Source organism: Numenius arquata, chromosome 9, assembly GCF_964106895.1.
Source record: "Numenius arquata chromosome 9, bNumArq3.hap1.1, whole genome shotgun sequence".
In the NCBI taxonomy this organism is placed as follows: Eukaryota; Metazoa; Chordata; class Aves; order Charadriiformes; family Scolopacidae; genus Numenius; species Numenius arquata.
In genome coordinates, this window is record NC_133584.1 from 46,753,586 (window position 1) to 46,766,738 (window position 13,153).

Here is a 13,153-nt window from a genome sequence, read left to right on the forward strand (position 1 = left end):
ATGGTGAAAAACAAATTCTGGAAACAAATGTGTAATTGTGGTACAGAAATAATAATGAAAATATTTTAGCAATGACAAAAATTTCATGCTTGTGAATATCAAGAAATCAACTGGTATTACTTGCTATAAATACACAGCTACTCAAAAGTAATTTGCTGTTTCCTAAGGAAAAAAGCCACACAGAAAAACTACTAATTCCAATAAGAAATATGATGGACTTACCTCTTCATCTAGCTCTTTCACTATCTTTTCTAAACGAGTATTAGTAGACCTGAAGAAATTTGAAAAAATATTTTTAAACCCTGCTGATTAGAAAGAAATTAGAATGTTTGGAAGCGTCTCGTTAATTTTATGTAAGATACTCTATTTTCAGCAATCACATGAAACTCCAAGGACTGGGGAAATCACTCAAACAATAGAGAGATTCTTATGGACAGTTAAGGCAAAAAAAAAAAAACCAAACCCAAAAAACCACCCCAGTAGTCACAGGAGTAGCATGAATTAAGCCAGCAATTTACAGTGAGGTCTGCTTGCAGGGTCGGAAATCCCCAAAGTGGGTTAAAATGCTTTTAAGCGTTCAAAACCAAATGATGTAATGAAACTTTTTTATAAAGATGTCAAAACAGTCTCACCTGTACTTCTGTTCTAGTTCATCTTTGGCTTGTAATTCGTTACTGAGCTGTTCTTCTAGCTTGCTTAGTTTTTTCTGAAACTGTGTAAAATGTCAAAAAAGCATGGCCCACATGTAAAAACGCTACCACACAAAACAAGGGTAATTCAATTAAATAACAAAAAAAGAGAAAGCAAAGAAAATGAATTCAATCTTCCACTATGTTGTTTTAAAACCATCACTATAGGGTTACATCTTTACAAGGTATTAATCCTGATGATTTTAAAGATACGGATCCATAGCAACGAAATTTGCTGCATTAAATCTAAGCATCGCAGAATCATGTGCCACAGATTGTGAGTCATAAAATTACTATGCGCAAAGAATATTGTTACCGGCCCTTTGCTGTACTCTTTCTCTGTAGACAGAGACTTTCCACTACAGCAGAATTTTTGAGATAGTATTTTCTAAATAAAATTAAAAAATAAAAAGGGGGGCACATGATCAAATTGGACAATATCCAGGGAATATTTCTAAGTACGCTCAATGACCTCACATAAATAGGAATTTCTTAGTGTAACACATATAGAAGCTAATAAACGATTTTCAGGTTTGGGAATGCTGTTTTGCTTACTAAAATATTGAAAAGAAATTGTGAGTCAAGTACCTAAATGTTCATGAAATAATTGGTAAATAATAAATTCTGTATCTGCCTTGTGTCTTCAGGCTTTCAAATGCATTTTCCTCGCTTCCCCCTCCTCCTCTACCTCCCCAAACATGAAATGTAAATATGTGGTTTTCTAAAACACTTTATAATTATTACAATTAGAAGATGCCCAGAACAGGGACTCTGAAAAGGACATCAAAAACAGAGATTCGTTGCTTGAGAAAATACAAATAGAAAAAGTTGTCAGAAGTGGAATGCAAAATTTTACCAACTACTCTTACTCTCACAACATAAAGCAAACATCATGAATGTGAAGCTGCGTATTTTAAACATCAGCATCATTTCTTTTTAAAAGGGAAACTCTAAAACTATTAATCTATCCAGCAACGTCTAAAACTATTCATCTATTCAGCAGCGACAGGAAGGAATGAAGTGGAGTCTAACAAACATTTGCATTTAAATCATGCTGGTCAATACATAATGCATTTCCTTTACTTATTTTTTTGAACTTTGAAAAGGAGTTTTAAGTTTTAAGAAATGGTAACAATTACACTATCTACACTTGAATAATATGAATGTGTAAGTAACATAATGAAGTAAGTACGTGAAAATTCCATAGCATTCTCCTGTCACCTGCAAATCTAAATTCAATTATCAATTTTCAAAAGCTGGATAAACATCCTCCATACGCTCACTCCAACCGAGAGCACGATTTAAACATTCCTTTATCACTGCAGGTGCCAATTTACTTTTCCAAACTCTGAATAAATCAGTCATGAATCACTCAGGCAAGTGCAGAGCCCAAACTCACAACCTTCCCAAGAGTGATGCTGTTTGTGGGAAACAGAGCCTTACACATTTGTTTTCCAAACAAATTCTAGATGCCTAAAAAATTTGAGAAAAAACTGTATTCATTCATCTTTATACAATAGTAACTTAATGCTTGAGAACAACGGTTTCAAATATAACTGTTTTACTGTTAACAATTTGGTGAATAAACATTTAAGGTACTTCACATTCACATAAATTATGTAGGAATTTTTTTATTCCTTTCATAATTCAAGTAGTATTCTTACCTCCTTGCTGTCCTGTAAATAGAAAATACCATTTTTATTGAGGATTATTAAAAGACAAAAATCCCCCCAAAAATTTCTTGAAAACTTATTTTAGACTTTGTCTTTTCTTAACAGACTTAAAATTAGTTAACCATACCATTAATACTTATGAAAAAAGGCACTAACCTCATTTTTACTAGATTGCACAGATTCATTTTCTCTGCAAGACTGAGAGGAGTCACTTAGCAACCTGTCAAAAACAAAACCAAATCCCTCCAGCTCTTATTCAAGTTTTCAACAACTCTGGCAACCTTGCCAATCAACTCATTTTAATCAATTCTCTCAAGTCTTAATTTGCCCTACGCCATTCTCAGAATGAAGCTTGTTGTATTTCTGTGCGAGTGCACAGAAATCTTTCTGATTTGAATCTTTTCTTATATATAACACGTTTTCAAATCCATAGCAGTTTATAATTTTTAATTTAGAAAGTTATTTCTTAACCATTCAAGTTAAATTCTAGCAAGCTATTGTCTTGTGTAAACTTCTTCCTAAAGCTACTAATAAAAACGTCATTTTAGAGCTAAGTTACAAATCTATCAGTATTTTAACCCTAAAAGATTTTTTTAAGACACTGTAATTTTGTACATCTAAAAACACTGTCTTTAATCAGTTATCGAAATAACCAAAATAGTAGCAAATTATATATTCTGCTTAAACTCCGCATTTTGCATCTTCACAACTGGACATAAATTAATATAATGCAAGGAACAAATCATGTATCTAGAGTGAAAAAAAGGACAGAAGAAAAATCTGCAAATGTATTTCTAAAAATGTATATTGAAGTATTACATACAAATTGTCTCTATAGTAGGTAAATCCTATAAAAGGCAGCTGGTTTCCCACGAAGGCTTTGGGGATTGGAAAGGTTTCCACGTCTCCCTTGTCGTCCTCAATGTCATCAAAATTACTGCTATCTATATCACTGCTAAGCTCAGGAACAACAGGAGCAGCAGCTATAAGAAGGGGAGAAAAGATCAACTTCACTCCAAGATTCAGGCACTTGCTATACACTGGTATCTCTATAATTTTAAAAAGACTATAAGTTGTCCTGCTAGTTAAATATGTATTAACCATGCAGCAGATATGTAAATATTACTGTGATTTTTTTTTTCCAGAGAAATGTATTTTTACATTATTGGCTTAATGCGTAGAATATCTAATGCTCAAAATGGATTTGCTATGGTAATCACATTTGAGAATAGAACTCTAAATTCAATCATCATTTTAAGAAACTTTGGTAAATACATGACTTTAGAAGTTACTTAGAAGTCAACCTCATGATCTGAACTGACACACTTTAGTTTTTTGCCTGAAGCTATCAAGTTCACAATGCCTTAAATGAAAAGCAGTAAAACTCACAAGACCGTTGTCAAACTACTGTCTTAACTAGAGACGGCTAAAACAACAACAAAACCCAAAACAAAACAGAAGTCACAAAGAAACAAACCTAACCTGCATGCTTTTTAGTTAGATTTCTGAAACATCCAGTCCTATTGTTCAAAATGGAAATCTATACATTAAAAGCATGATAAAGGTGAGGCATAATGCCAGTAGGAAAAATGTGTATTTACTAATGCTTACTGATAGACTTTTTATAATACAAATGATAAATATAGGTTTGAGCAAGATTCTTGGTAAATAGAAAATACTTAATTTATACAGCCTAAAGTTTTTTTCATTTCTACTATTGCAAATACTGACTTAAAAAAAAAAACCACCAGAATTTTAAGCTAATTTACTTACTCTCTCGAATGTTGTCCCAGTTCCACTGATCACTCTTGAAGAAAGGGTGATGCTTTATTTCTTCAACCCCATTTCTCCCAAGTCGCACATCCCTGAACAGAGCAATTCAGTCAAATTCACGTTAGGAAAAATAGCACTTGCTTTTTGTTATTTAAATTCTGACTTGCTCATAAGCAGCAAAGACACTTTCAGTAAAGATTGTCTGTGTTAACCACAGTAATGGTCAAATAAAAAAAAAATTTAAAACCACCAACCACTGATCCGTAGTTTCTTATATAAAATGTACTCTGTTTCTTAGCACGCGCTCTCCCTGCGACTGCTAAAATGTCCAGAATTTGGAGTCTGCCACGTGGGGAGTAAAACAAGAAAGAGAGCACTGAGGCAAAAACTAAGAAAAAACTAAAAACACAAACAAAAATCCAACACCCTCGGGGGAAAAAAACTGCAGAAGTTCCACGTCTGCCAAACCACATGACAAACCTTAAGACGCAAGTGAGGGAAGGTCTGAGTGCACAGAACAGTTATTCAAAGCTGGACTGAAATAAATATTTTAAGAATTCCATCCTCTGCCCCATAACTAACCCTGACACATCTTTTGCTGACATTTGCAGTGAAGTAAATCTTAAGTGCAACAAGAAACTTTTAGTTTGGCCAAAAGAATCTCTCTTAAAACTATCTACGAGAACAGGACAAAAAACCAACGCATGTAAAAACTAATAAATCATAGGGTCAGTGCTGATTCCTTCTTTAAGTGTTCCAGCAGTGACCACGCATATGGAAAGAAGGCATCTGTTTCAAATAAATCGCTCGAGTACTGTATTAAATATAAACAGGAAGAAGGACACACGTAGTGGAAGTACACCTCACCGCATTTACATTAGTAACTTCTATTCGTATTTTCTCTCTACCCTTCAGCTACTAAGGGTGAAAACCCCTGTTAAAGAACATCCTTCCTGAGTAACCATGACCTTGCTCAACAGAGCAAACAATATCTCTTTGAATGCAAAAACCATTAAAAGGCAATTTTTTTTCCTAATCTCTCATTCTATAAAGGCTAGATTTTCTGCTGTAGCCAAATTCAGGAGACCACAGGAAAGCCTAAGAAGACATCATCAATCAGAGTTAACTATGGACCGACAATGTTCTTTTATATCAGAGAAACTGAAGATGATCTCTTCCTTCTGGAACTAAAGAAAATATAAGTGTTCAGGTGAAGAACAAGCTTACAGAGCTTAATATCAATAAACGCCTCAGTTCCACAAAGGGAGACCTCTAGGAACTATTTATAGCCAAAACAATACCCTTGCTGGTTTGTTAGCTGTACTTGTCAATTAATATAACAAAGTAAATGACAGAAAGTGCAAACATTCTAAGAAAGTTTAAACTCAGTCAATACATGTTTATTTTCACAACAGTACTTGCTTTCATTTTCTTAACTAACAACCGCTTAAACACTGAGCACAACAATTTGGTCCCTGCCTTGGAGCTTACAAATTACTTTCAACCTCACAGGTTTGTTACTGTATTATACACCGCAATTGGAAGGATTTGTCTGGCACAACTTGTGTTGTTAACAAGAGCTGTCACAACTCGTCATAGAAATAATATACAATACCTGGAAAAACCACCCCAAAAGAAAAACTAGAAAGCGGGAGGTTTTGCCCAAGAGATCTGAACAGAGATTAGGTGAAGTAATGGAAGGAATTAATTTTTACAATGCACATGTGCTAATACCATCCAAAATGAAAACAGTACCAGAATAATACAAGCACTTACCTATCAGTTAAAAAGGCACAGATGAGGTTCTTTGCATGCTTAGAGATTTCCACATCATCCGGGAAATGTAGTGAGTTCTTATGATCCATAATTTTACTGTATGTTCCTACTAGCGAGTCTGCATAAAAGGGAGTATCGCCTGAAAAGGAAATAGTAAATTGACTGTGATTTTGAGTCATGTTCAACTCATGTTAAGTTGAAAAAGTCAAAAGATATAAAGAAAAGTCTAAAAGCACTTTTACCTAAAATCGTCTTTTATTTAAAAAAAAAAAGACCAAACAGTAAAATTGGAATGCAGGGTAAAAAATAACATATACTACTAAAAATACTCTTTCCCTAAAATACCTAAACCACATTGCATCTTGCATATCACTTCCAAAATTTTGCCCAGTGAATTACATCTGTTGTGCTACCTGAAGACTATGACTGTGTTTTCTAATTTACATGATGGCTGACACCCACATATATTCCCATTTTTAAGTGCTTCCATAGGTATAATGGACTCATTAAAGATTTGCTAATACACATTTGCTGGAAGGAACCCATCAAAGCTCTCCGAAGATGCTTCCAGAGGCATACAGGTCTGCCCTGCCTCCCCCTGGAGTCACCTAAGGCAAGTCAGCTCCGAGCAGGAGCCTTCACAGGCCGTTACTACACTCTTAAAATCATATTAATAAATCTTGTTGACTGACACATTATATTAGCTTGGGTGCCCATATTAACATAGGCAGGTGGCTTTTAAAATCATAGACCTTTCTCACCCACAGGTTTGCAGCACAGGCTTTAGTTAAGTCTAGTTTCTTTGCAAATATCCCTAAGAAAGGCAAAAATTAGGACAACTGAAAAGAATCAATATTGATAAAGATAAATGACATTCAAGTTAACCGACGATATTCTGAATATATGAATGGTTCGGGTCAGCAATCAAGAGGCTGCAACTTTTATATAAACCCTTTCTCACAACTAACCCATAGAGTTAATAGAGAAGGTGAACAACTGATGGCGTGAGCTCGGCTCCTTCCTCCGCACTGGTGTGATTTAGGCCACACCTCAAAACCATCCTAAGTCACGGAACTAATGTTAGGATTCATCCTGTGACCAGTATTGTAGCTTTTAGTTAAGCGTGCAATAAAAAGCAGTACCGTTTTCATTAGTACCGCGTCTTTACTAAAACCACAGCAACCGAATGCTTTCTGTGCTTCCTTTTAAGTGTAAAGTTTTAGAAGACCATAGGCAGAATCTGATCTGTAAATACAAACAAAAATAGATACTTTCTACCAGCATGTGGGGTATGGAGAAACTAAGTAATATTTCCCTTTAAAAAAAATGTTCATTAGAAGGATAAAAAGGAGAGAATCCTCTCTTTCAGATACAAGGGGAAGAAAAAAAAAAGAGGCCCTGAGAAAACATTCTGGACAGCTATGTCCAGTATTTTAATAACTGAAGAATTTTATTTATTGCTAAAATTGTTTCTGAGAGACTATTAATTATGAAACACAGCTTTTGTAAGTCAAAATGCTTTAATTCTGAAAGACACAAAGATTTTAATAGCATCATATAACCAAATGTCTTTCCTGGCTCAGGATACCAGAAGTATCAAATCTGCAATATTCCCAGAACATGCTGATTTGGATTTTTAATAATTATATGCTCAATTCCACCCTTCTATAATCAGTATTTTGCTACCAGACTATAATACTGATCCTTACTGTATTTTAAGATGCAGATGACTCATCTCCTTAACAGATTATATTCTATGTTCATTGCCATAGTAGTCCAGTGTATTTTACTGGAAAATCCTGACTCAAGCATAAAAGAAAGAATCAAACCGTGCTTCCACAGTCATTTGTCCTAACAGAAGCCTTTGCTAATGCTGGGGGGTGGGGGGGACAATGGGAGGGAGTTGTGGGGTGGAAACAAAAGGAAAAAAGGAAGAAAAAGAAAAAACAAAAAGAAGAAGAGAGAAAAATAAAGGGGGACAGTCCTGCCCTGCCCACTCCTTTCCCATCCCTGCATCCCTGAAAACTCAGTACTGCCCCTGAGGTGGCACAAACCTTCACAAGATGGTGAGGTAGCTGACCCCAGTTAAAACTATTCTAAGAATTAGTTTTACGCTGAGGCGAGTCAGGGAACTAATCACTGAGGAAGCACGCAAGCAGCTGTCGCAGCGTAACAGCGGGAGAGAGCAAAGAGAACAGGAATGAAGCAACAGCAACAGCCAGAAGTCAGAAGCTGTGAGATAGTGAGGTACAACCAGCCCCCTTGCAGCCAAAGGCACAGTAAAGACTAAACGATAAGCTTGTTAGCAGAAGAAATCGCTACTTACCAACCAGCATCTCAAAAAGGAAAACTCCTACAGACCACCAGTCACATTCCCGTCCATAATAGCCATCGCCCCCTTGCGATTTCAACACTTCAGGCGATATGTAGTCAGGGGTTCCCACAGCCGTATCGCAGCGCACCATACCTGTCTGCTCAACAGGAACAATTCCAACAGCTCAATTCAAAGGACTGCTCAGCCTTTAAACAATTGGTCATCTACTAGACGACCAGAAAAAAAACATAAAAAATATAGACCAAAATATCTCGTTTGAGGAATGTGGTTGAAAGACTCTGTTTTTTATTCCAGAAGCAATATGGATTGAAATGACCGCTTCTAGGTACCGTGCTCTCTCCTGCCTACTCCATAGCGGTTTTCTTGGTTACGTCTTTCAAAAATTGACCAATTTTATTATTGTTATCATTGGCTTCAAGATGAAGATACGTGAATATTGGACTGTTCCTTATCTCACTGAATTCAGGGAAAAATTTTAGACTATTTTTGACAAGCTATGAGTTCTAGGCCCTAGGTATCAGGTGCATAACAGTTTTGTCTAATTCAGGCAATAAATCAAGTTATAGGTAAATTTTTATAGTCACACCTTGTCTTTTATTTAAAGACAGGAAAAAATAAAAGGAAAAGCTGTTTTTAAAGAATAGCAAAGCTTTTTTTAAAGAAAAAAAAAGTTATTTTTATTAACATATTAACACAACCGTATTAATGGAATGATTCTTCATCCTCTTTGCTCCACACTGAAAGACTAAAAATGGAGGGGCTAAATGACGCAGAAGCATCGTCAGATCTGCCAGCACGCTGGGTCGGACTTATCAGTCCTGTTTCCTTTAATCAAATTCACTGCATTCATCCAAGAGAGACCAGATGGATGAATGAAACGAAATCCTGGATGAAGTTAGAGAAGTACCAAAAATACACTCGTCTTTTATTCTGTCTCTCAACCTGAAATCTTTTCTAAGTCATCTCACAAAGTTCTTCATACATTTTGCCATCAGCATAAATGGCAATATATATTAACTCTGAATTTTAATACAGAATGTTAGTAGCAACGACTAAAGCCAAAATACGTATTTAAAAAAAGGAAGATAATAATTTTGCATTTGGAAACATATTGACATGTAAAAATTAGACACCAAATTACAATACTTCTTTTTACACAGAATATGAACTGGCAAAAGGTTTTATTTATATACTAAACCAGAATCCTGGAAAGTCATAAACTGGCAGCAAAACCTGAAGTGATTACTTAACACTGCAGAGACCCAAGGAGCATTTCAAATGTCCTCCTGTCAAATGCCTATTATCATTGACAACTCTATGCTGAAGCTGAAGCCTAAAGTAATTTTAATTTCTCAATTCCAGAATGAAGAGCAGGTTAACTTCTGATTTCTATACTATGAAACAGAGAGCACATAGCTTGATCATCCTGGAATAAGAAAATGAAGTTAACTCTTTTCAGAAGATCTAATGCATTCCTTGGACAAAGAAGAATACAGATGAACACATTTTAACACTGGGAAATAAACTAAAGCCCAAAGGCTCCAGAAATCTGAAGCTGAGAACATTTAAAAATGGATCTGACACATGGCAGGAACCACTATTTGAAAATCTTGCTTGTAACAGACAATAAGGTGCACAACCCTCAGGTCTTCTCTGTAGCTCAAGCCTCTCTTCGCCTTGAGCACTGGAGGAATAGCTCCAGGCTCATGTGATTCTGCTGATTTAGTAGGGCTGTGGCATCTTAACGAGGCCTCCAACACTGGTGCATGTCTCTCTCTTCCTTATCCAAGTCTACAATTACAATAAGGGAAAGTCTGAGTCTTCACTCAGTGATGACTGGCTGAAGCTACCTGAATCCCTCCCTGGGTAAGAAGCTTCTTTAAAAACAAAGTCACCAAAACAGTTCTGAAAGATTTCTCTCAAGAACACAGCTTCAGTCGCAGCCTCATCACCTTGACACCTAAGCACTTAATAACACCCCATTTCCCATTCCTCTATAATTAATACAGCAAACCAAGAACAATTTTAATAAGGTATACATGTTTATATTTTATGAAGTCTTATGCAAACAAAGCAAAGGTTGTGCCAAAAAATCCCCAGTCCTACCCAAGCCTGATGGCTGGTATGTAGCAACAAGAAAGCCTCTTTCCAATGACAGTACAGATCCTAAAGAACTCCAGGGAACAACGCCTTAAGCTTTCAGACAAGATGTCAAAGAACTGAACAGTGAAACAAAAAAATACTTCTACAGTTAAAAGGACACTGTGTGCTAACAGCAGTTTTCAATGAACTGTATCTCTCTGAAGCACATGTGTTTGGCTGTACTTGCTCCCCATAAAACTCTCTGCCTTCTGTCTCAGGAACAAATCTGAAAATGCATTCACAGCATCACAGAACTTTGGAAGGGACCTTCAAAGATCATCTGGCCCAACCCGTCTGGGGAAAGGGAGCCTAGATGAGATTATCTAGCACTCTGTCTGATCGCATCTTGAAAACCTCCAGCGATGGGGATTACTGCCACATTCCTGGGGAGGCTGGTCCATTATCACCTGAATATAATATTCCCAGATGTCTGTTCCTCTCATTTACACACTAGTTCTTTGAAAGAACTTGGGTGTTGCTCTGTAGGTATTTTGAAGTGCTGGACACTCTTAATACCACAGTCAGGCTAGCCTCTATGATCTCTGGCATCAAAGCCAAGCAAACAGGGAAGTAAGTCCTCTCTGTGCAGTACATGGCATCTTGAGAGTCCCTACATTCTGCACGATGACTTCAGCCTTCTGTACTTCAGCATTTGAAGAGATCTAAAAGGTGCTGTTTTCTCTGGACAAAGTGTTACTCCCGTGTTTCAAATACAAAGCCTCTGTTTTATGCCCGAGTAGCATACTTACTACAGCAGCTCTCATACAAAGCTTCTCTGGGGGAGTCTCAGGCCACTGTTTTACCTGAGACTTTTCTTATCACCTCAAAAGATCATGGTGGATCTTGCAACTCCATGTCAAGGGAGGCTCCTGCAGCTATGTGAGTGATGTGCAGTGCAGAAATAAAAAAGGGTGTCCACCAAGACACAGCATCTTCCTACAGCTCACGACAACTTGGTGGTGCGGCTGTAGTGCTTCCTAGCATCATTCAGAATTGTTTGTCCCCGTCTTTCTTATAAGGTCCTTTAGGTATTGAAAGGCCGCAATAAGGTCTCCCCAAAGCCTTCTCCAGGCTGAACAAACCCAACTCTCTCAGCCTGTCTTCATAGGAGAGGTGTTCCCACCCTCTGATCTTTCTTGTGGCCCTCCTCTGGACTTGCTCCATCAGGTTCATGTCCTTCTTGTGCTGAGGACTCCAGAGCTGGACACAGTACTCCAGGTGGGGTCTCACCAGAGCAGAGGGGCAGAATCACCTCCTTTGGCCTGCTGGCTATGCTTCTTTTGATGCAGCCCAGGACACGGATGGCTTTCTGGGCTGTGAGCGCACACTGTTAGCTCGTGTCCAGCTTTTCATCCACGAACACCCCCAAATCCTTCTCAGCAGGGCTGCTCTCAATCTCTTCATCCCCCAGTTTGTATTGATACTGGGGATTGCCCTAACCCAGCTGCAGGACCCTGCAATGGGCCTTGTTGATCCGTATGAGGTTCACAGAGGCCCACTTCTCAAACTTGTGCAGTTCCCTTTGGATGGCATCCTGTCCCTCAGACATGTCAGCCACACCTCAGCTTGGTGTCATCTGCAAATCTGCTGAGGGTGCACTCAATTCCACTGCCTATGTCACTGATGAAGATATTGAGTAGTACTGGTCCCAGGATGGACCTGTGAGGGACACCACTTGTCACCAATCTCCATCTGGACGTTAAGCTGTTGACCACTACTCTCTGGATGCGACCATCCAACCAGTTCCTCATCCGCTGAATCACGCTTTCAACTCCTCATGGAATTCTATTCAGTAAACAAGAGCCACAGAGTGCTCGTGTCTCAGATGAGGTGTTGCCACTGCAGCTGGGCACACAGAGAGCTGCAGACAATGGACTGCAGCAAGAAGTATCCAGCAGAGTCTTGGCCCAGCTTCAATGAGAAATAAGTCGAGTTGTAAAAAGAGGAACACGTTCCTTCTTTTAGCTAAACTGCCTGAGCTGAGGCGATAATCCCAGATGGTAAATATCCCTCCTTTAAGTCACATCTTTTTTTAACAGATATCCTCTAAACCTGTGCTCTTCTGAAAGCTCAGTTAGCACAAGGCAGCACTACGTCCCAACCCTGGCAGCACCATCCGTTCCCGGCTCTATCGAAGCCAACCATGTTACTGACTAGTTTCCTAGAGAAAACCTGAAGATTAGAGTCTGGTGAGATCTGGCCTGGGCTTACTTATCCCACCTAAATACCGAAAGAGAACACAATTCCTACTAGACCTTTGAGGTCAACTCTATTCAATTATAGAATTACCTTGTTGCAAAAAAAACCCAACCAAACAAAACAAAAACCCAAAACCATCACAATGGAGCTACGTGAACAGGCCGGTTCCTTTTATCTTGGAAAAGATCACTAAAACACTTAGTAATTCTTCTTGCATATCGGTAAGGAGGAATTCTGCTGCAAGTGTCTGGACTGGAAGACTTCAGAGGAGACTGAATTCAATTCCACAGTAAGGGTCTAAAAAGTCTCTCACCAAATTGCAGCAGAATTTTCCTGGGCTCTCAACAACATAAGGAAGATGCTAATGTGCACAATCACGAAAAGAATTCCAAATCAGAAAAAATAAATAAGTATTGGGCAAACATATATTTTCTAGAAATCATCCTGCCAACATCAATATTATATTTACACAGCTGGGATGTGTTCATGTTTTGTAAGAAGTAGCATGAGACTTGGAGACAATCCAGAACCTCTCAACTTCTAAAGCTTCCTGTATAAAAAATTTT

General features: G+C 37.8%; 1 protein-coding gene across 1 annotated transcript in view; it reads right to left on the reverse strand.

The window, feature by feature from the left end:
• ROCK2 (Rho associated coiled-coil containing protein kinase 2) overlaps positions 1-13,153 on the reverse strand; it is a 100,164-nt gene that overhangs the window by 20,889 nt on the left and 66,122 nt on the right. Inside the window, exons 6-12 of the mRNA XM_074154104.1 lie at positions 8,238-8,382; positions 5,912-6,050; positions 4,136-4,227; positions 3,186-3,345; positions 2,519-2,582; positions 633-712; positions 223-271 (exon numbers count right to left, since the gene is read on the reverse strand). Coding sequence (XP_074010205.1) covers positions 223-271; positions 633-712; positions 2,519-2,582; positions 3,186-3,345; positions 4,136-4,227; positions 5,912-6,050; positions 8,238-8,382 — 729 coding nt within the window. The remainder of the gene's footprint in view (positions 1-222; positions 272-632; positions 713-2,518; positions 2,583-3,185; positions 3,346-4,135; positions 4,228-5,911; positions 6,051-8,237; positions 8,383-13,153) is intronic.